The following is a 21,013-nucleotide window of genomic DNA, read 5'->3' on the forward strand; positions in this document are numbered from 1 at the left end:
TTGATCGTTTGATCTTTTAGCCGTGTGTGGTGCCCCCCTCCACCATAGTCCACCTCAATAATACTGTAGCGGTGCTTAGGCGAAGCCCTGCGTCGGTAGAACATCATCATTGTCACCACGCCGTCGTGCTGACGAAACTCTCCCTCAACATTCGGCTGGATCGGAGTTCAAGGGACGTCATCGGGCTGAACGTGTGCTGAACTCGGAGGTGTCGTACATTCGGTACTTGATCGGTCAGATCGTGAAGACGTACGACTAAATCAACCGCGTTGTGCTAACGCTTCCGCTTTCGGTCTACGAGGGTACGTGGACAACACTCTCCCCTCTCGTTGCTATGCATCACCATGATCTTGTGTGTGCGTAGGAATTTTTTTGAAATTACTACATTCCCCAACACTATCATGTATGCAATGTTGTGTACCAGACCTGATGTGTGCCTTGCTATCAGTCTAGCAGGGAGGTACCAAAGTAATCCAGGAGTGGATCACTGGACAACGTTCAAGAACATCCCGAGAGACCTGAAAAGGGGTAAGGATATGTTTATCGGAGGTGACAAAGAGCTCGCCGTAAACGGTTACGTCGATTCAAGCTTTGACACTGATCCGTATGACACTAAGTCACAAACCGGATACGTATTTTTATTGAATGGTGGAGCTGTCAGTTGGTGCAGTTCTAAGCAGAGCGTCGTGGCGGGATCTACGTGTGAAGCGAAATACATAGCTGCTTCAGAAGCAGCAAATGAAGGAGTTTGGATGAAGGAGTTCATATCCGATCTAGTGCATTGGGTCCAATGAAAATCTTTTGTGACAATACTGGTGCAATTGCCTTGGCAAAGGAATCCAGATTTCACAAGAGAACCAAGCACATCAAAAGACACTTCAATTCCATCCGCGATCAAGTCAAGGAGGAAGACATAGAGATTTGCAAGATACATACGGATCTGAATGTTGCAGACTCATTGACTAAGTCCCTCTCACGAGCAAAACATGATCAGCACCAAGACTCCATGGGTGTTAGAATCATTACTGTGTAATCTAGATTATTGACTCTAGTGCAAGTGGGAGACTGAAGGAAATATGCCCTAGAGGCAATAATAAAGTTGTTATTTATATTTCCTTACATTATGATAAATGTTTATTATTCATGCTAGAATTGTATTAACTGGAAACTTAGTACATGTGTGAATACATAGACAAACAGAGTGTCCCTAGTATGCCTCTACTTGACAAGCTCGTTAATCAAAGATGGTTAAGTTTCCTAGCCATAGACATGTGTTGTCATTTGATGAACATGATCACATCATTAGAGAATGATGTGATGGACTAGAACCATCTGTTAGCTTAGCACTATGATCGTTTAGTTTATTGTTATTGCTTTCTTCATGACTTATACATGTTCCTATGACTATGAGATTATGCAACTCCCAAATACCAGAGGAACACCTTGTGTGCTATCAAACGTCACAACGTAACTGGGTGATTAGAAAGATGCTCTAGAGGTGTCTCCGATGGTGTTTGTTGAGTTGGCATAGATCGAGATTAGGATTTGTCACTCCGTGTATCAGAGAGGTATCTCTGGGCCCTCTCAGTAATGCACATCACTATGAGCCTTGCAAGCAACGTGACTAATGAGTTAGTCACGGGATGATGCATTACGGAATGAGTAAAGAGACTTGCCAGTAACGAGATTGAACTAGGTATGATGATACCGACGATCGAATCTCGGGCAAGTAACATACCGATGACAACGGGAACAACGTATGTTGTTGTGCGGTTTGACCGATAAAGATCTTCATAGAATATGTAGGGACCAATATGAGCATCCAGGTTCTGCTATTGGTTATTGACCAGAGATGTGTCTCGGTCATGTCTACATAGTTCTCGAACCCGTAGGGTCCGCACGCTTAACGTTCGATGATGATATGTATTATGAGTTATGTGATTTGATGTACCGAAGGTTGTTCGGAGTCCCGAATGAGATCACGGACATGAAGAGGAGTCTCGAAATGGTTGAGACATAAAGATTGATATATTGGAAGGTTATATTCGGACACCGGAATGGTTCCGAAGTGTATCGGGTATTTTCCGGAGTACCGGGAGGTTACCGGAACCCCCCGGGGGATTAATGGGCCACAATGGGCCTTAGTGGAGAATAGATTGGGCGGCCAGATGTGGCGCCCCCCCCCCCTTGCCCAGTCCGAATTGGACAAGGGGAAGGGAGGCGCCCCCTCCTTTCTTCTCTTCTCTCCTCTTTCCCTTCTTCTCCTTCTTGGACTTGGAAAGGAGGAAACCTACTCCTACTAGGAGTAGGATTCCTCCCCCTTGGTGCGCCCCTTGTGGCCGGTCGGCCACCTCCTCCCCTCCTTTATACACGTGGGAGAGGGCACCCCACAGACACACAAGTTGATCTTTAGACGTGTGCGGTGCCCCCTTCCACAGTTTTCCACCTCGGTCATATTGTCGTAGTGCTTAGGCGAAGCCCTGTGTCGGTAACTTCATCATCACCGTCAACACGCCGTCGTGCTGACGAAACTCACCCTCGGCCTCAACTGGATCAAGAGTACGAGGGACGTCACCAAGCTGAACATGTGCAGACCGCGGAGGTGCCGTGCGTTCAGTACTTGATCGGTTGGATCGCGAAGACGTTCTACATCAACCGCGTTACTAAACGCTTCCGCTTTCGGTCTACGAGGGTACGTAGATACACTCTCCCCTCTCGTTGCTATGCATCTTCTAGATAGATCTTGCGTGATCGTAGAAATTTTTTTGAATACCGCGTTCCCTAACAGTTTTCCCCCTAGGCCGGGTCGTGAGGGATACAGGGAGAGAGGCAGCGAAGTGTTTTTTGGTGCAACAAACTGTTATTCTCTTGAGTGGCATTCTCGTCGTTATTCTTGTAAAACTATGAGGGCAGAGAAATTTAGCACTTTGAAATTTTAAGTGGAGACACTCAGGAGTGTACCCTCTTGCGCATTCTTTTAACTATGAAGGAGGGAGCGGTAGGGAGAAACTAAGCCTGTAGCACAAAATGCTAGAGCTTAAATCCTGTTATAAGCTACCTATAAGCTCTTGTCGTAAACTAAGTCATGTGTTCCAGCTTCGATTGAATTAAAAACATAATAAACAAAATATTTTTTAAGGCCCTGAATTCTCTATTCTTGAATAGTTGCAACCTAGTGTCTACTTTTCCCAAGTATCCACACCAACAGGCTATGCATGTCGGCCATGTCATCACATGCCATCTCATGCATATGGTGTGGAGAATTGATTAAACTCGATACTACACATTGCTTATTGGTATTTGGATTAAAAAGTGAAAAAAAGAAGAAGTGGAAAAGGCACGACACAAAATATATATTGCAATCATCTTAACACAAATTGTATTTGCGGTGTGGTAACGATGTTTCATAGATACCTGACCCGAGCTTCCTTGCAGGAATGCACGAGAAATCATCTTATTTGTATTAAAAAGGACATCCAATACTACAAGACATCACAAAAATAAAGAAGTTACATCTAGGTTTTCAGAGTGTCAAACAAACTCAATCTCCATCATAAGCTGAAGGCATGCTGCCACCGCCGCTCCGCTGCTGGAGTCGGCCTAATATTGTATTCTTCGGTTGGCAATTCATCATGCTAAGATCTAGTTGAACCAATGCCTCGGAGAAGAAGCTGCCATCGTGAATCCTTTCATAGATATTCAAACCATCTCCTAGACAAAACTTTCACCAGCTTCGCAACGACGACGACAGAGAGAACACCATTGCATGCGAGAAGGAGCATGACCTGCACGCGAGCGGAGAGACACCCAAATGAAGAGAAGGAGGCCATAGTCTCGTGGCTACCACAAAAATGGCCACGGAAACACCTCCCCAACCTCCATGTGTCAACTTTTTTTTTATGACGCCTCAAGTTGTCTGCAAAACCACCACCTCAAGGAGCAAGAAAAAGAGGATCATCTTGACGTGAGCGCATGACACACAAAAGCACCCGGCCAGATTTATAGGACCCGAGACAGAGCAGACTCTGCCTCCTAGATCCAGCACTAATAGCGGCGAGAACAATTGTATCGAAATGAGATCTAACGAAAACACATTTGCTGCCACCATTGCCACCGTCGGAGCCGTAGCAATGAACAATCAAAACCTAATCAAGAAACCCCATACTGTTGGACACACGCGGAATAAGGTCTTGCGATTTCCCTCCCTCCCGTTGTCACTTGGGCAGTCGGCGGAGATGAGGGAACCCCAATAACTCCGGTGTTGAGGTTGCTTTCTCTCTCCTCTCTCTACAATGGTTGCTGGCGGCTAGGGCTGATTGTTTTTTTATAAAGAAAAAAAATATGTACCCCGATTACGACATGATCTGGCCCCTTTCACCATAAAAATTTGTATACACCACATTTCGTAATCTGTCGCAGAAACTTGTTTGGTTAAACCAACAATTAAGTAGTCAAAAGCTAGCTAGAGGATCGACATCATCATAGTCCACCAAACAGAGATTTCATTCGCCAGTAAGTCATTTCAATTTCCACCTTGTTTTCTTCGCCTTTTACCATTTATACTGCTTTGCAGGAGGCGTCAATGCACATGAAACTTGACTATCAAGTTTCTACCCCCAAGAACTTGGCTTCCAAGCCAGTGCTTTTGTTGAAAACAGCGGTCGGTTTTGTGGCATAATCGAAATCTCTCCCTACCTCCGCATCTTTCGCCAAGTTTAAGCCGCAAACCTCCGCGCGCCAAAACTTGGATCCCACGAACTCTAGACGAGGTTCAAAGCTCCAAAGCACTCCGCCTCTACTTTGAATCCGCCCAAATCGAAAAAAATCGCAGTGGTTCTTAGTAGCAGCAGCCCGCGCCGGGTGCCGTGGTGGCTACTGCGGCGGCAGGGAGCTCGCGCCCGAGGGCCCGATCCGCGCCATGGAGGTGAGCAGCTTCGCCCCCTCCGCCTCCCTCGACCTTTTCATATCGCGCTGGTTGCTGGTCGCGCAATCCTAGCTTGTGTCTTGGGGTCGCTTTTTTTCCCCGCGGAATTTTGGGTTTGGGGTGTTCTAGTGCGGATTTGGGGGTTGTGAGGTGTCATCATGTATGATCAGTGAGGTTAGGTGGCGGTGATTTCTAGGAATGTGGCTCGTATTTTGACCTGGCCTGTGGGCAATAGCTGACTATTTGGCTTGTTGGTCTGAACTCTGAATTGATTCGCTTACTGCGCATGCAGCCGCTTGATGAGAAGGATTTGGAAAGGAAGCTGAAGAAAGAGCAGAAGGTGCTTGTTCTAATATGGTTCTGTGCTGTTCACGATGGAGTAGGAGAACACACTAGTCGACTTGTTTCGTGTGTGAGTAGTTTTACCCACAGCTCATCTGTGTTCTGTTCTGTGACAGGCGAAATCGAAGGAGGAGAAGAAGCTCAAGGCAAAGCAGAAGGAGGAGGCCAGACTACAGGTGGCGACCGGCGGCACTAACCCATTTCTTGGTTTGGAGGAGAGGTTCTGTTTGACTGATGTGATTGTCTGTAGGTCCAAGCAGCATCCGATGGAGCCAAGAAGAGTGAGAAGAAGCAAAAGAAGAAAGGTGTCACGGATGAGAATCCCGAGGATCTCGTTGATCCGGATACTCCCACTGGACAGAAGAAACTGCTTGCTTCTCAAATGGCCAAACAATATAGCCCGTCCGCTGTCGAGAAATCGTATGCTTCCTTTCTCGCTTTAGTTGAATCATGCCATCAAATTTTTTGGAGTCCATGGTCAGAAATTCCTCACTGAACTATGTATTTTCCTTTTCTTACTGTCATGCAGATGGTATCCTTGGTGGGAGTCATCACAGTATTTTGTAGCAGATGCCGCAAGCTCAAAGCCACCTTTTGTAATAGTAAGTTCCTCCATAACTCAAATGGTACATGATTATATTCAGAATAAGCATCTGTTTGCGATGGCTATGTGAATTGCTCACCAGATGATTTCACACTGTAAATCTTGCATAAAACATAATATGTAAAAATGAAGATATATTACTGTGAATGACAAGAACTAAATACTTATTTGCAGGTCCTGCCACCCCCAAATGTGACAGGAGCCCTTCACATAGGCCATGCAATTACAGTGGCAATTGAGGTAGTGAGTTTATCTGTACTGGAGCCCTTCTGTTCGCCCCTATCAGTATTGGTGGTGTTGATGTTCTTTTGTTTCTTTGCATTGACAACAATGCAGGATGCTATGATCCGCTGGCGGAGGATGTCAGGCTACAATGCTTTGTGGATTCCTGGAATGGATCATGCTGGCATAGCTACACAGGTCTGCTATGCTTCATGTTGTCTGATAAGTGGTACATTCCAGTGCATAGAACATATATACTGGGTCCAAGGCCCCAGTATATCTATCTTCTGCACAAGTTATATTTTTCGTAGTTGTTCATGGCCTAGTATTATTAGCCTGAGTTCAAATTGACGTCTACTCAAAAGTTATATTGATCATTGAGTCTTATCTGACTGATCCATTGTTACTATTTCTTACTGTAGCAAGTGTTTCATCTAACAAAATTGTTAACCTCCATATCAGGTCGTTGTGGAAAAGAAGATCATGCGTGAGAGGAAGCTGTCAAGGCATGATCTAGGGCGTGATAAATTTCTATCTGAGGCAAGCACTCTGATTTTTGACCCACTGTATATCATCTCACCTGTAATGAACTCATGTTTTTTAAAGGAGTAAATAATCATATTCATAAATGTTTTTTCTTGCATTTATTCATCTGTTATCTATTTTGCTCAATTCAAGAGAAAGGTCCCTAGATACCAGTACAAAATTCTGCACAAGGTAGCTCATATGCCAATGAATGAACCAAAATTTTACAGTGCCATGAAATGAATTGCTCTGTTAATTTAATTAATTGAGACAATTTTTTGGTTCAGTGCCAGCCCATACTTTGTTATGCTGGTTGATTTTCACATTTACTCATTCGATGTATCAATCATCATTTTTTGCAGCTCCACAACTGGAAAGATCAGTATGGTGGCACCATACAGAGACAACTGCGTACGCTTGGAGCCTCGCTTGACTGGTCGCGCGAAGTAAAGTCCTTGTCCGATTCCTCCATTGCTATAGCTAGGGAAAGCAACATTTCTGTCTAAATAATGCATAGTTTTTCAGTGTTTTACAATGGATGAGCAGAGATCAGGAGCTGTAACAGAAACATTTGTTAGGCTATACAAGGAAGGTTTGATATATAGGTTAGTTTTCCATACAGAATGTGCACCCTTTTTTGCATCTTGTTCTGCTGAGCTTATGTGTTTGCTCATCTTATGTTGTTCGGCATCCTCTAAATTACTTTATTACCTCTTGGATGATTCATCCATTTGCAGGGATATTCGTCTCGTGAACTGGGATTGCACGCTCCGTACAGCAATTTCTGATATCGAGGTATGTGAGGCATGCACTTTTGCAGTGTGCTGGCCACTTTGGTTCTTTGCATGTGTGAGCAGGAATGCAGGGTTGTATCTTATATTTTGATCGCTGGTTTTCAGGTTGACCGTGTTGATCTCAAGGCAGAGACTTTCTTAGAGGTCCCTGGTTATAGCAACCCAGTTCAGTTTGGTGTTTTGACATCTTTTGCCTACCCTCTAGAAGAAGGATTGGGTGAAATTATCGTTGCAACAACTAGAATAGAAACTATGCTCGGTGATACCGCTATAGCTGTTCATTCTCAGGATGAAAGATATAAGCATCTGCATGGAAAATATGCCGTGCATCCGTTTAATGGCCGAAAACTTGAAATAATTTGCGCCGATGACTTGGTGAAAGCCACTTTTGGTACTGGCGCTGTCAAGGTAGGTGTGCCCATCTGAAGAGCTGGTTTGGAACTTTGGATACCTTTACATTCAGAAATCAGTGCCCATTCTTATCTCTATCTTTCTATATGCAGATCACGCCAGCTCATGATAGCAAGGACTTCGAGGTTGGGAAACAGCATAACCTGGACTTCATCAATATTTTCACTGATGACGGGAACATAAATGAAAATGGAGGTCCACAATTTGAAGGAATGCCACGTTTCACCGCTCGAGCTGCTGTTATTGATGCACTAAAGGAAAAGGTATTATTATAGTCTCAGTATTTACCATTTTTCCTTTAGAACTGATTCTGCTTCGTTCATGTAGTTGTATCTAATTTATTGCTTATCCTCAATGTTTTTGGAAAAGGTTCATCAATGTATTGTCATAATGGAATAAAAACTTCTAAGTCGAAAAAGGTATCATAGTTCTATGTTGACTTCTAAAAGCATCTAGAGTCATCTTGGATGTGATTCGATTTCTTTGAATTTTGCTAATTTATGGAGTGTAAATTTAGTTGTATTTGTATGAGCAACAACATTTTTTTTTATGTTTCTCGGTTTACTAATTATATTTCAATCGTGAGCCATTTGGCAGGCATGGAAGCATCACGTTGACATTTTTACGTTAGAAATATGGTATTCCGTATTTTGATTTGTGTGCTATGTGTGGTATATACATATACGCATAGCTGGCTCTGTTCAAGCTTGGTCTCCCTTTTCGATCTGGGATTGTCGTAATATATGAGAACTCTTTTTCCTTCACGCTATACTGGAGTCTGGATACCTGTGTGAAGATGGCTGATTAAGTTGCTTGTTTGATTCAAAGTTTGATCTTGTTGCCTGGTTATTTATCCTTCGTTGTCGCTTATCTTTTTCCGTAATGTATTGTTTTAGTAATTTCCAAATTATAATCAATTTGCACTTGTCAATAAATGAAGGGTCTATACAGAGGCATGGAAAATAATGAGATGGAATTAGGTCGTTGTTCAAGAACTAATGATATCGTCGAGCCAATGATCAAGCCCCAATGGTTTGTTAATTGTAATACCATGGCAAAGGCAGCTCTTGATGCTGTGAAATCCAAAGAGATAGAGATCATTCCACCACAATATGAGCAAGACTGGTACAGGTACATCCTATTTGCTTTACTTTAGGCATGCATCTTTCCTTTATGGATCAGTTTACGCTAACACAAAACGAATAATCCATCCACTACTGCTGTTCTGTTTGCTGCAGGTGGCTTGAAAACATACGCGATTGGTGTATTTCAAGACAACTTTGGTGGGGACACCGTGTACCTGCCTGGTATGTGACATTAGAAGATGACAAAGAGAAAGGCATGGGTTCATACATTGACCACTGGATAATCGCAAGAAATAAAAGTGATGCAGTACTGGAAGCAGAACAGAGGTACCCAGAGAAGAAATATCAGTTGGATCAAGATCCTGATGTGTTGGACACATGGTTTTCAGCTGGTCTTTTCCCCCTAACTGTACTTGGTTGGCCGGACAATACAGCTGATCTTAGTACTTTCTACCCGACTTCTGTTCTTGAAACTGGATTGGACATCCTCTTCTTTTGGGTAGCAAGGATGGTGATGATGGGAATGCTACTCCACGGTGATGTGCCATTTCGAAAGGTAATATGTAGGTTGAGTTTTATTAGATAGTTCTGGATCCAATTTATGCAATCACAGTTTTGCCAAATGGTTGTCTTGTCAGTAGCTATTATGTGCTTTGCTCCTGTACTGTAGAACCACTCTCTGGGCAGAAGCCTGCTTACGTTTAACTTGGTGATCTGTAACTGCTACAACAAAAACAATTTATTATCACTCTTGGGGGTTCTGCCCATGACCCAATCTTGTGCCATTTATTTATCTTTTCTTTCACTTATTTCCACCTTAATAATGTCTAGATTGACATGTTCTTCTATATTTTTTCTGTCAAAAACTTTTTATATATTTTGCTGCACCTATATGTCACATTATCTACTTACAAGCAGTGCATTTCAGTATGTCACATAGCATTGAAATAAACTATGATGACCCAGGTTACTACCCTAATGATGGCAACTTCCACTGGAAGTGAAGCACACCAATTCTTTAGGGAGCATTTTTTTAGAATCAGTTCTGTAGGTAATTGAAAATCCACAATTAGTTGTTAAACCTTGCGTCATGACTATCTTATCTGTTTCTCAGATTTACTTGCATCCAATCATTCGTGATGCACATGGCCGCAAAATGTCCAAGTCACTAGGAAATGTCATTGATCCCATTGATGTAATAAATGGTATAACACTGGAAGGTCTTCAGAAAAAGTTGGAACAGGGCAATCTGGACCAAGGCGAGTTGGAAAAGGCAAAAGAAGGTCAAAAGAAGGATTTCCCTGATGGTATTCCTGAGTGTGGTACTGATGCCCTTCGTTTTGCTCTGATCTCCTACACTTCTCAGGTTATGCTTATCGCCAGTTTTTCCCATTTCTCTGATTATTATTATTGCAAACCTCTAGTACCCCCTTTGTTCACTTTTGTAAGTCGTTTAGGACAGCTGAAATTGAACTGTTTTAGGTGCTGTCTTAAATGTCTAAAAGGTCTTACAAAAGTGAACGGAGGGAGTACTAAAATTTCTCATTTTTTACCAGTCCGACAAGATAAACCTGGATATCAAGCGAGTGCATGGGTACAGACAATGGTGCAATAAGCTGTGGAACGCCATCCGTTTTGCGATGATTAAGCTTGGAGATCAGTACACTCCACCAGCAACTCTCGCGGTGCATACTATGCTGCCCATCTGCAAATGGATACTCTCAGTACTTAGTAAGGCTGTTGGCAAGACCGTGTCATCGTTAGAAGCATATAAATTCTCTGACGCGACATCCTCTATATACTTTTGGTGGCAATACCAGCTTTGTGATGTCTTTATAGAAGCAATTAAACCTTACTTCAATGGATCTGAAGAGTTCGAATCTGCAAGAGGTGCTTCTAGAGATACACTATGGGCATGCCTGGACACTGGTTTGCGTCTGCTCCATCCATTCATGCCTTACATAACAGAAGAGCTTTGGCAGCGCCTTCCTCAGCCTAAGGAGGCTTGTAGGAAAGATTCCATTATGATATCAGAATACCCCTCAGCTGTACAGGTAAACATTTCTTTTCAGGACAACTTAGGAATGAACCAGAGGATTTGATCTTCTAGTTACTGTTTTTCAAGAACGGTACTGTAGAGCCTACTGCGCAGGATTAACAAGAAGCTACTCTATAATGAATATATGAAAAAAAATGCAAAGAAAAAGTTAGCGTATTATCTCAATTTGAGAAATCCTATGTTTAAGCAATTATATACCTCACAATACAATTTTGTTATCACTACTTGTGCCTGATAAGTTTCCTGGGACGACAGGAATGGGCAAACGATAAAGTTGAGAATGAAATGGAGATTGTGTTAGATGCTGTGAGTAAGCTGAGATCTCTCCGGCCACCAACAGATATACAGTTAAGGTGTGTTTCTGTTCACCAAATAGATTATTTTGAGTTTCACACAGTATGGCAGATGCTATGCTCAAATATACTAAGATTGCCATTTTATTGTAGTCTAGGTTCATAATAAGTTTGCTCTTTTCTAGCTGATAACATATTTATATTTTCACCTCAACAGGCGCCCATCTTTTGTGCTCTGCCGAAACCTAGAGATTGCAGCCACTGTTCGGTGCTACCAGGCTCAAATTGCAACGCTTGCTTCTGTATCATCTCTTAAGGTTTGACAGATCATGCAATATCTATGCTTATTTCTGTCTTTTCTTGCACTTTTGTTGCCTCTTTAAGGCTTTAAAAAATCCTTTTGGAAGGAAGCTGAAGATGTATGTGCCACAAGTAACCATATACTCCGATGATATATGCCTTGCTCTTGCCGTATGCAGTGGCGGACCTAGGATCAAATTACTGGGGGTGCCAAACATCAATACATAGGCAAAAGTAGTATAATTGTGCCTGAACATCATAGTAAATTCAGCAAATAGTCCAAAAATTAAGGTTAAATATACTATATAAACTATTTTTTTGTTTTATAGGGCCACGTCACCCCCCTAGACCCGCCCCTGGCTGTATGCACATTTCCTGTTTCAACTCACCTTACTTTGTCAGTACATAAAATTCTACTTCCGTGAAGGTCTTAGGCAATCATGTCTTTGGCCTGCAATTCGAAATTGATACATGCACCTAACTAAAAAAAGCAAAGTTCTGACCAAGCAATTTTCCAGATCCTGACAGAGGATGATCCAACTCCACCCGATTGTGCCACAAATATTGTAAACAAAGATCTAGCCGTGTATCTCCAGTTCCGAGGGGCTCTCGACACGGAAGCTGAACATGAGAAGCTTAGGAAGAAGAGAGAGGAAGTTCAAAAGTAAGTGCAGTTATGCTACTGTTAAATTAGCTAATCCACTAATTCTGTTCATATTGGTCTTTTCTTTTCCAACTTCTATTCGATTTCTTTATTATCTTTAAGTAGTAACATGCTCCACTTTCCATCACCAATGCAGGCAATATGACACCCTGTCACAGAAAATGAGTGCTTCAGGCTACCGTGAGAAGGCCCCGCAGAGCAAGCAGGATGATGACATGAAAAAACTTGCTACTCTGTTGGAGGAGCTGGAGATCATCAGCGAAGCTGAGTAAACTGGATGCAAAAAACTGACAAATGTTTTGTGACTCAATCTTTTGAAGGCCTGCAGATATGATTAGCATGCATCTAGATGGACGATCCTCGGCACCCTGTACAGTCACTCCCACAGTTGCCACTGTTTGTAAAAAGCCTCGTCCACGCATTTTGTGTGTGTGACATGGGGGTGCTTTTAGGGCCTCATCTTATGCATTTTCAAAATTTCAGTTTGATTTGTGTCCATTCACATTGTTGGCATTTTCCCAATTGCTGTGGAGTGTGGTGGACTCTTGTGAGAGAATTTGTGCTTTGCAAAAATAAAACTGTTTTCTCTGCACGCAACAGACACATAAAATATGTACTCCCTCCGTAAACTAATATAAGAGCGTTTAGATCACTACTTTAGTTATTTAAACACTCTTATATTAGTTTACAGAGGGAGTATCTGTTAAGTGCTTTGCAGACTAATACATGACCGTAAAATTCATAAACTCTAAATTATGTGGAATCATTAGGAAATATCATGAATTCCTAAGCTCCAGAAAGCTCAGAATCGTACATTGCAGGGACAAGATTGTAACACAATGGGTCAACTCATCTGCCTGTCCTAGCTTTGTATCTTCAGCCAAATAACCAAACTGCACCAAGTAATATTGTACACTGATTGATACACGTCAGTTCATCCATTCTCAGCGAAGAGGTGCACGTTTCTGCGAGGATCGTCCGCTCCCTGTGATCATCAAGGAGCTCCAATGAACCCTCCACTAACAGTTCTTTTCAGGGCATCAACATAAGGTAAAATCCTCTGAACATCAGGTCCATAATAAAGTGAAAATATCGCCTCTGCCTGGGTGAATGTAGCTGCTGCGCTTGCCCTGTCCCCCAGAGACAGCTCGATGGAAACAAGCTTGATCAACTCATGCGCAATGGCAATGTGTTTGGGGTGGTACAGCTTCTCAAGGATCTGCATTATCATAAGATGCACTTCAGAAACAGTAAAAAATAATCAAGAGTGGGTCATGTGAAGCTGTAATCGATTAGTCCAAAAGTGTGGTCATATCATCATCTGGAGCCTAGCTGATAATTTGACTACTGCTTGTCGGAAAAGTGAGCACAATGGATCCCGAGAATACAAGGGCTCAAGATCAAAGTACATTTCTCCCCTTGTATTTCTCAGTAGACGAGTTAGAGATTTGAGCGATGATTGAGGTGACTACCTTAATTGATGCTTCACAGTGCTTTCTTGCTTGTTCTTGATCTCCTATCTTTGCAAAGGCTTCTGCAATCACATCTTCTGCCTGCATGTATCAATTTCGAAACATATGTTTCAACAGTGTGCCAGGAGAATTTGGAGCCAAATTTCTATCAAGGCATGTAACATGAGCACCCTAACCTGGGCAAGAGCCTTGCTATATGGGTGCCTCAACTTCTTTATCTGTTGTAGGGATCGTAATGCATCTGTGATGGGAATTTCGGAGATTTCATCTATAACTGCAAGTTCCTTAAACCTGTGAATTGAATTGTCATCCGACTTTGCTATGATTAAAAATTCACTGATGGAAGATGCAACCAAATTTAGATATGCCACATTCATTAATACATAACATACTTATTGATCATTGATGCTGCCTTCTCTGATGTAGAGACAGCAGAAGACAAGTTAATTTGTGATCTACAGCTCATGCAATATCCAGGATCTATCTTCAAATCAACATTATTTCTGAAAAACAATTTCCCAACCTTCTCTATATCTTCATCAACCTTGGAAACATGCTGAACAAAAAGAATTTCAGACTGATGCCACCAAACTAACTATTAGAAAATTTCGGGAGGGAAAAATCATCTTACAGGCAATGATAGTTTGCAGATATCAGATTCATCTACGGAAACATGCACACAATTCTTTTCGGATTTGTAGCAAGTTGATTCTGATACGGCACCAAGACAGCTACTTTGTGGACAACAAAATGAATCAATGACAAGGTCCGATAGATGTAGCTCTGAACAACTTGAACACTGGCAAGTAAATTTGTAATTCTCCTGAAGTGACTTTTGTCTTTTCACAAGATTCATCTCACCAACCTAGAAATGAGAAGCACAAACAGTGCAAAGCATAAATTCATAGTTACTTTTAAGTATGTCACACATGCATATACAAGAGAGGAAGGATGGGAGAGACCTGTGGACCATATGATAGCTCGACTGGGCTCCCTGAATTTATATATGTGGTAGATCTTAGGAAGAGAGTGCGTGAATGAAAATATGCATGTACATTTGGCCGGCACGAGTGATTAAAGAGGCTACCAGACATGTAGATAGCTTGAGCAACCTTGACCTAGCAGTAAGCAAAAACAAACACAGGTTACAGATGGTGAAGAGACTAAATGAGCATCAGAAGCAGAAGCCACACAAAGCAAAGTAGACAACACCATGCATTCTATACCAACCCAACAGTGTAATGTAGTGCGATTTAGAGGTACCTACTTGACATACCAAGCTATAACTTCAACATTCCACACATTTTCTCAAGTTTATGAACTTAAACATCTTATCGTCTTTTTCCTGGATCTTATCAAGTTTTTTTACTTTCAAGATAACACCGCGTGCTTAAGTGTACTAATATTTAAAGGTCAGAGGATAAATCAATAATAAGACGCATCTGAATAGTAGGTAATATATATTCCTCAATTTTTATAGGATGGCGTATTGATCCCAGAAAAGAAAAGGGAGTACAAGACAAACCTGCTCCACACTACACATAACTGCATCATCAGCTGCAGAATAACCTTTACTCTCTGTCAGTCCCTGGCCTCCATCCATGGATTTCATACAAACAATAGCAATTGAATTGACTTTAACTTGACATATCAAAAGAACCAGCTGTACAAGATCAAAGAATGCTTATTAACCCCTGCTGACATATCAAAGCAATACCCATGTACGCAAGGGGAAACTCAAAAAAAAGTCACATATACCCGGGATAAAGTTTCCTCTTTCCACGAAAGATCTGATCTATAATGCTTTTGGAGGCATAATAACAAGACAATCGCACATATATGTGATTCCAACTTGCTAGTAGGAGAATCTATGTCATAGTGCTGAATGAGATCCTGCAATGGCCATTTTAGCCCATTAGTTCCCGGCCTGACAGACTTAGAATACTTGTGCTATATGCCTATATATCTTGTTTTAGAGAGATACTTATGTTATAATATCTAATGCTAACAGCACCAGAAAATGGTAAGCTCGTATGAAAATACTCCCCCGTCCCAAAATTCTTGTCTAGATTTGACTAGATACGGATGTATCTAATACTAAAACGTGACTTGATACATCCGTATTTAGACAAATCTAAGGCAAGAATTTTGGGACGGAGGGAGTATAAGTTTTTTTTACCAAATTTGGACCGGAGATGGCAGAGCTCTTTCCAGTCAGCATTCTGCTGTCTATGTATTGTGCCATTAGTCGCCCAGCTAAAACTATATCAGCTGGCAAAACAGCTGCCCAATGGGCACCTCCACATTCGTGCCTATGTTCAGCAATCTGTTTGGAGTTTGGAGCCATGCACCTTGTAGAAGTTAGGCTCAGTATTCCAAGATCAACTGCATTACTGTTAGATTCAAGATAAGTATCTTGATTCCAAGAGATTCCGCCTACAGCTTGCTCTTGGCACTTTCTTGAACAATAAACTGGTATTGTACACAAGGGGCAGAACACAACATCTGCAGGTGCTTCACTAAAGCAATAATGGCAGTGAGTCTCCCGGCAAGATTTCAGGATAATCTGCATACAACTGTTGCAAGTAAGAGACATACAAAACTTCAGCTTAAGATTATTGACAATTTTCCGAAAAACAAACACAACAAATAATTGCACACAAAGCACATAGAGTTTAGTTAAATGCCTGGCTTCATAAAACAATCTTGTATTGTATGCACCTCAAATAAACACATAACTTAATCAATTCATACGTGAACTACACAAAAGATTTTGGCAACTTGATATGGCCTTCGAAAATAAATAGGACAACAGGAAGGTTGGGACACAGCATTGGTGTATACAATTGAAGAGATAAATCTAAATCATACCGCAGCAAGAGGATCCTCAACATGAATCAAGGAGGTCAGAGGAATATCATTTGGAGATGTCATTCCTCTACCTTTGTTGGGCGTTGCAATACACTCAAGGACAACCTTATGTGGTTCTGCTGCGAGTTAGCCAAATATTATCTGTCACTTAGTATTAGGTACAAATCCAAAAAAGTTGTATGTGTGCCCAAAGTTCCAACCTGTATGTACCAATCCTGCATCCTTGCAATCACTGCTTGATCTTCCAACTTCGTTCACACATTGAGGCTTTAACAATATCAATTTCAACTCTTGTTCTATGTTGCTCTTCCCAGAAGAAGTCACTTCCATGCTCAATGCAACCTCTAGATCATGCACGGCAGATGAATAATTCTTCAACGATGCATTTACCATTCCCCTCCTGTACCATGCCTGAAACACAGAAACATGTCAAACTAAAACAGTGATTTGGCTTCCATGCTGGAGCTTGAATTCTCAAAAACAGAGAAACAAACATTACGCGTAAGTTGCATTGTTACAACTATCACACTCCTACTACCTTCGCATAATTAGGTGAAACAGAGATGGCCCTGTCGCAATCCCGCAGACACTCTTCCAGGAGGCCCAATTTCTGCAAAATTCAGAAAATCCATTAGAATATATGCAAGGACACCTCAGGAAACAGGACAAAGCAAATCATATTGGATTTCGCTACAATCAAACGTCAGATTTTTTAGCATGGAAAATCAAACGTTTTTATGGCAAATTTAGTAGTCGCGAGGATGGGACTTCCTTTAGCAAGCATGGCAAATCCGTGACATGTTCAGTTTTTGCCCGGATTTGCCATGCTTGCTAAAGCAAATTGCCATCCTTACGACAACTAAATTTGCCATAAAAAACGTTCAATTTGCCATGGTTAAAAAAAATCTGACATTAGATTTTTAACATTACGTTCATTTTTTCGCAATGTAACTAAACAGGACAAGTTTAGTACCTGATGCTCACTATTTTTTGAAGGGAAAAAAGTCCTATAATAAGAAAAATACACCAAACATGTCCAGATTCTGCAAACAGATGTATCAAAAACTCACATGCATAGTGGAGGCACGGTTGACATATAATGCAGGTACCAAGATATCATCAGTGCCATCAGAACTAATCGGGGCGTAACGCAGCGCCTGCAGAAATACAAACGAAAGAAAAGCCTATTACCACGAATTCAATAAAATGTGACTAAGAGGAACTGGGGTCAATTCTAATAAAACTATTTTAACAACCAAACAAGTGAGCGACCGAGTTACTTCTGCACATGGTTTGAAACAAAACTCTTTTTTTTTCACAGCACAGGTGCAATGAGCCGCATCGACAAGTTTGTGGTTACAAATTACCTGTGAATAGAACCCAAGCGCTTGGTCGAACTCCCTCCCGGTGAAGCAGGCATTGCCCCGGCCCTTCAGCTCCGCCGCCCTCCCCTTGTCCTTGCGGCACAGCGCGAGCTCCGGGTCGGTCAGCTCGCCGATGACCTGAGAGACGGCACGAAACAGCCACTGAGACCAGCGACCTAGCGACGCTGGTGGCTAGTGCCCTGGCCAGGGGCACGTTATAATAGTGAAGCGGCGGGCTCGGTGGTTACCTGGTGGAATAGAGGGAGGTCGTCGAGGAAGGCGAGAAGGAGAGAGGTTGTGGTAGGGAGGTCGCGGGTCGTGCCCTCGCCGACGGCTCGCCGGATATCGGCCGGCACCGCCGATTTCAGCCGCTCCATGGAAACAAAAGCGGGGGCCGGAAGTGAGCGGGTGACGTCACAGCCTTGAACCCCGTGACGGTCAGTTGGGCTGTTGGGCCTAGAATTTCGAATCTGGTAGCAAATTAGGCCCAACAGAGTGAGGAATAGACGTAGGCCCGTGGCCCAGCCTCGCCTCCGGCACGGGCGCAAAGCAAAACCGCAACCCGTGGGGAACGAGGCTGCAAAATCCCCAATCTCCCACTCGCCGGAGCACCCCACCCAACCGCCTCGGTCGTCGGCGAGGAACCTGCTCCGGTAGGCGGAGATGGGCGGGCACGGCGGGCTGAACATCCTGCCGCAGAAGCGGTGGAACGTCTACAGGTTCGACAACCAGGAGAAGGTCCGCGTCGACGAGGCCGAGGCCGCCCGCCAGGACCAGCTCCAGCGCGAGGCCAGCCGCCGCCGCGAGTCGCACGCCCGCCTCGTCGCGCTCCGCCGCAACCGGGGCCTCCAGTCCGACTCGCCCTCCCCTCCCCGTGCCCCATCTCCACCCCCCTCCTCCGCCCGCTCCGCGGATCAGGTCGCCCCGCTGCGGCCTCCACCCCCTGCTGCCCGGCCCGCGGTTCCATCCCCCGTCGTCTCCGACGGAGACCACATCAACCTCTTCTCCGGCGGCGGTGGGGCCGCTGACTTCGCCGCGCTTGCCTCCGCTAGCGGCGGGAGAGGCGCAGCTCGGGAGAGGGAGCCTGCGGCAGACACTAAGCCAAACCCTAAGAAGCGTAAGGAGGAGGAGGTTAGGACGGCGGGGCCTGACGACGAAAAGTACAAGCTGGGTTATGGCCTTGCCGGGAAGGGCGTGGCGGCGCCCTGGTACATGTCGAAGCCTTTGGCTTCCTCCTCTAAGGAGAGGAGAGATTACGCCGAGGGCAACGGAGAGAAGAGGAGTGGAGGGAAGAAGAGTATCGAGGAGCTTAGAGAGGAGAGGAGGAAGAGGGAGGCCAAGGAGAAGGAGCGTGAGCGAGCCTTGCTTGCCACTACAGCAAGGAAGGAGAGGCAGCCAGACCGGGGGTACTCGTCGAGGTAGTGTCATTGTAGAAGAAGGCAGTTGTTGCGATTTCATTAATTTTTGTTGTGATTCCATCATCATTGTTGTCTGTGTATTCCTTGGATGCAGGTATGTGCGACGATGATGCAAGGGTTTCTGTGATTTTATCTGCAGGATCTGCAATGGATGATTACTGGAGGTACGATATTTCATAGTGCAATACCTGTTCGGTTTTAAATTTTGAATTGACACAAAAAGATAGATTATAAGGATGCAGTCCAAGCTTAAATAGAATCATTAATTGTTCATGTTTTACTCCGACTCTGTTTTTATGTATTGCACTGAGCAACAAGTTGGATTAATTCATGTCACATCATGCAATTACGTTCCATTGTTCTGATCCTGTGGACTTGTGCAAACAGAAACGCAATCGTTTTTTTTTCTCGAATACGCACAAGCATGCGTATCATATATTGATAGAAGAAAGGGTGAAGAGACCCATCCACGGTTCGAATGCAATGCCAAAAGGCAACACACCATGCTAATCCCAGGGATTAGAACCACACCTACTACACATGAGAAAGAGAGAACCCGCCTTGCCCAAACTCCAGCCACAAAGGCGAAGAAGACGGGGCACATAGCAAACAGGCCGCGTCACTACCGTTGCAAGCCACAACCAAATCACAATGACGACTACAGAGCTGACTGGATCAATGTACCTCCCACCACATAGCGCCTAGAGGAGTCGGCAAGTGGGTGGCAGGATCTAGCCGGACCTAAAGAAGAAGACGTGTAGGATGCGCCGGCGATGGCATACGTAGCGCCCATGTCCCAAGAGGCAACCCACACCAAAACGAGACGCCCCAAACTCCAGCTCTGAGGACTCCACGAACAGCCAAGGCAGCGCCTTCATGAAGGTAACGACGCCGTGACGCCGCCGCCACCTGTTTTGGGAAGCCGGGACAAGGGTTTCCCCCAGCGTTTGGGGAGGGACATGGTCAGGGCCATGGCAGCGCCCCCAACAAGGACACGGCACCCGCAGGCGGCGCCGCTGCCAGCAACTGCAAACCGTGCGGAGATTTCACCCCAGCCGATGACCATGCGGAGAGTCCACTGTCGTAGGAAGGAGAAATACGCTCATCAACAGTGGAGATAGGTGACACCGGACGCTGCCGGCCTCCCCGCCACAAACGATGACCACGACCGGCCGTCCTCGTTGCACAAAGCGAACACCTGTCGGGCCACCACCCAGAGTCGTCGCTCTGGCATCCGGGATCCACAACAGGCCACAGTCTGCCAGATTCCCACCGCCACACACACCGACCGTCGGGCAGAGCCGACCCCGGATGCCACCGGCACCACGCCAACACCTCCGGCCGCCCCCAACCACGCCGGTGAAGGAAGAACACCTAGGCGCGCGCCTGCCGCTGCTCCGGACCGCCGGCCGGCGCCTGAGCCCGCACCACCCTGGAGAACCGATCTGGGCTGGGAACCCCAAATCTGCCTCCACCAGCCGCCATGGCCGACCCCCACACTACCCCCGCAGCCGTGGTGGCCCAACCACTGCCCCAGCGTGCCAACTCTGCTGCCACGCCGAGCGCCCAAGGGCGCCGTCGCGCCTTGGCCAAAGACCCCTCGTGGGGTGGGGAGGAGAGCTTGCCGTCCACCGGGCAAGCTTTGCTCGTCGGTCTCCTCTAGCG

General features: G+C 44.4%; 2 protein-coding genes and 1 pseudogene across 7 annotated transcripts in view; 2 read left to right on the forward strand and 1 right to left on the reverse strand.

The window, feature by feature from the left end:
• Positions 1–4,459: 4,459 nt before the first annotated feature.
• Positions 4,460–12,815, forward strand: LOC119271141 (annotated as a pseudogene).
• A 135-nt stretch (positions 12,816–12,950) lies between these two features.
• LOC119271152 (SET and MYND domain-containing protein 4-like) lies at positions 12,951–18,624 on the reverse strand. 5 transcript variants are annotated; one of them, XM_037553089.1, is made up of 15 exons: positions 18,179–18,624; positions 17,934–18,068; positions 17,637–17,723; positions 17,105–17,176; positions 16,767–16,977; positions 16,567–16,682; positions 15,875–16,261; positions 15,454–15,588; positions 15,221–15,358; positions 14,658–14,813; positions 14,327–14,560; positions 14,088–14,251; positions 13,872–13,986; positions 13,696–13,776; positions 12,951–13,442 (listed from the first exon to the last, which is right to left on the reverse strand). In XM_037553089.1, exons 1-15 carry the CDS (start codon positions 18,617–18,619, stop codon positions 13,218–13,220), a joined length of 2,697 nt encoding a protein of 898 aa, XP_037408986.1. In that variant the 5' UTR covers positions 18,620–18,624; the 3' UTR covers positions 12,951–13,217. The 5 variants fall into 5 exon arrangements, 4 of the variants coding, with proteins under 4 accessions (XP_037408986.1, XP_037408981.1, XP_037408997.1 ...); XM_037553084.1 differs by having other exon boundaries at positions 16,567–16,685; XM_037553100.1 differs by lacking the exons at positions 17,105–17,176; positions 17,637–17,723; positions 17,934–18,068; positions 18,179–18,624 and having other exon boundaries at positions 15,875–16,271; positions 16,767–16,907.
• LOC119271207 (hepatoma-derived growth factor-related protein 2-like) overlaps positions 18,488–21,013 on the forward strand; it is a 4,301-nt gene continuing 1,775 nt past the window's right edge. The window contains exons 1-2 of one of the 2 annotated variants that reach the window (XM_037553124.1): positions 18,488–19,348; positions 19,443–19,512. In XM_037553124.1, coding sequence (XP_037409021.1) covers positions 18,594–19,348; positions 19,443–19,458 — 771 coding nt within the window. In that variant the 5' untranslated portion in view covers positions 18,488–18,593 and the 3' untranslated portion in view covers positions 19,459–19,512. The remainder of the gene's footprint in view (positions 19,349–19,442; positions 19,513–21,013) is intronic. The other variant, XM_037553130.1, reaches the window with a different exon arrangement.

The sequence above is a fragment of the Triticum dicoccoides genome, chromosome 1A (assembly GCF_002162155.2).
Source record: "Triticum dicoccoides isolate Atlit2015 ecotype Zavitan chromosome 1A, WEW_v2.0, whole genome shotgun sequence".
Classification (NCBI taxonomy): Eukaryota; Viridiplantae; Streptophyta; class Magnoliopsida; order Poales; family Poaceae; genus Triticum; species Triticum dicoccoides.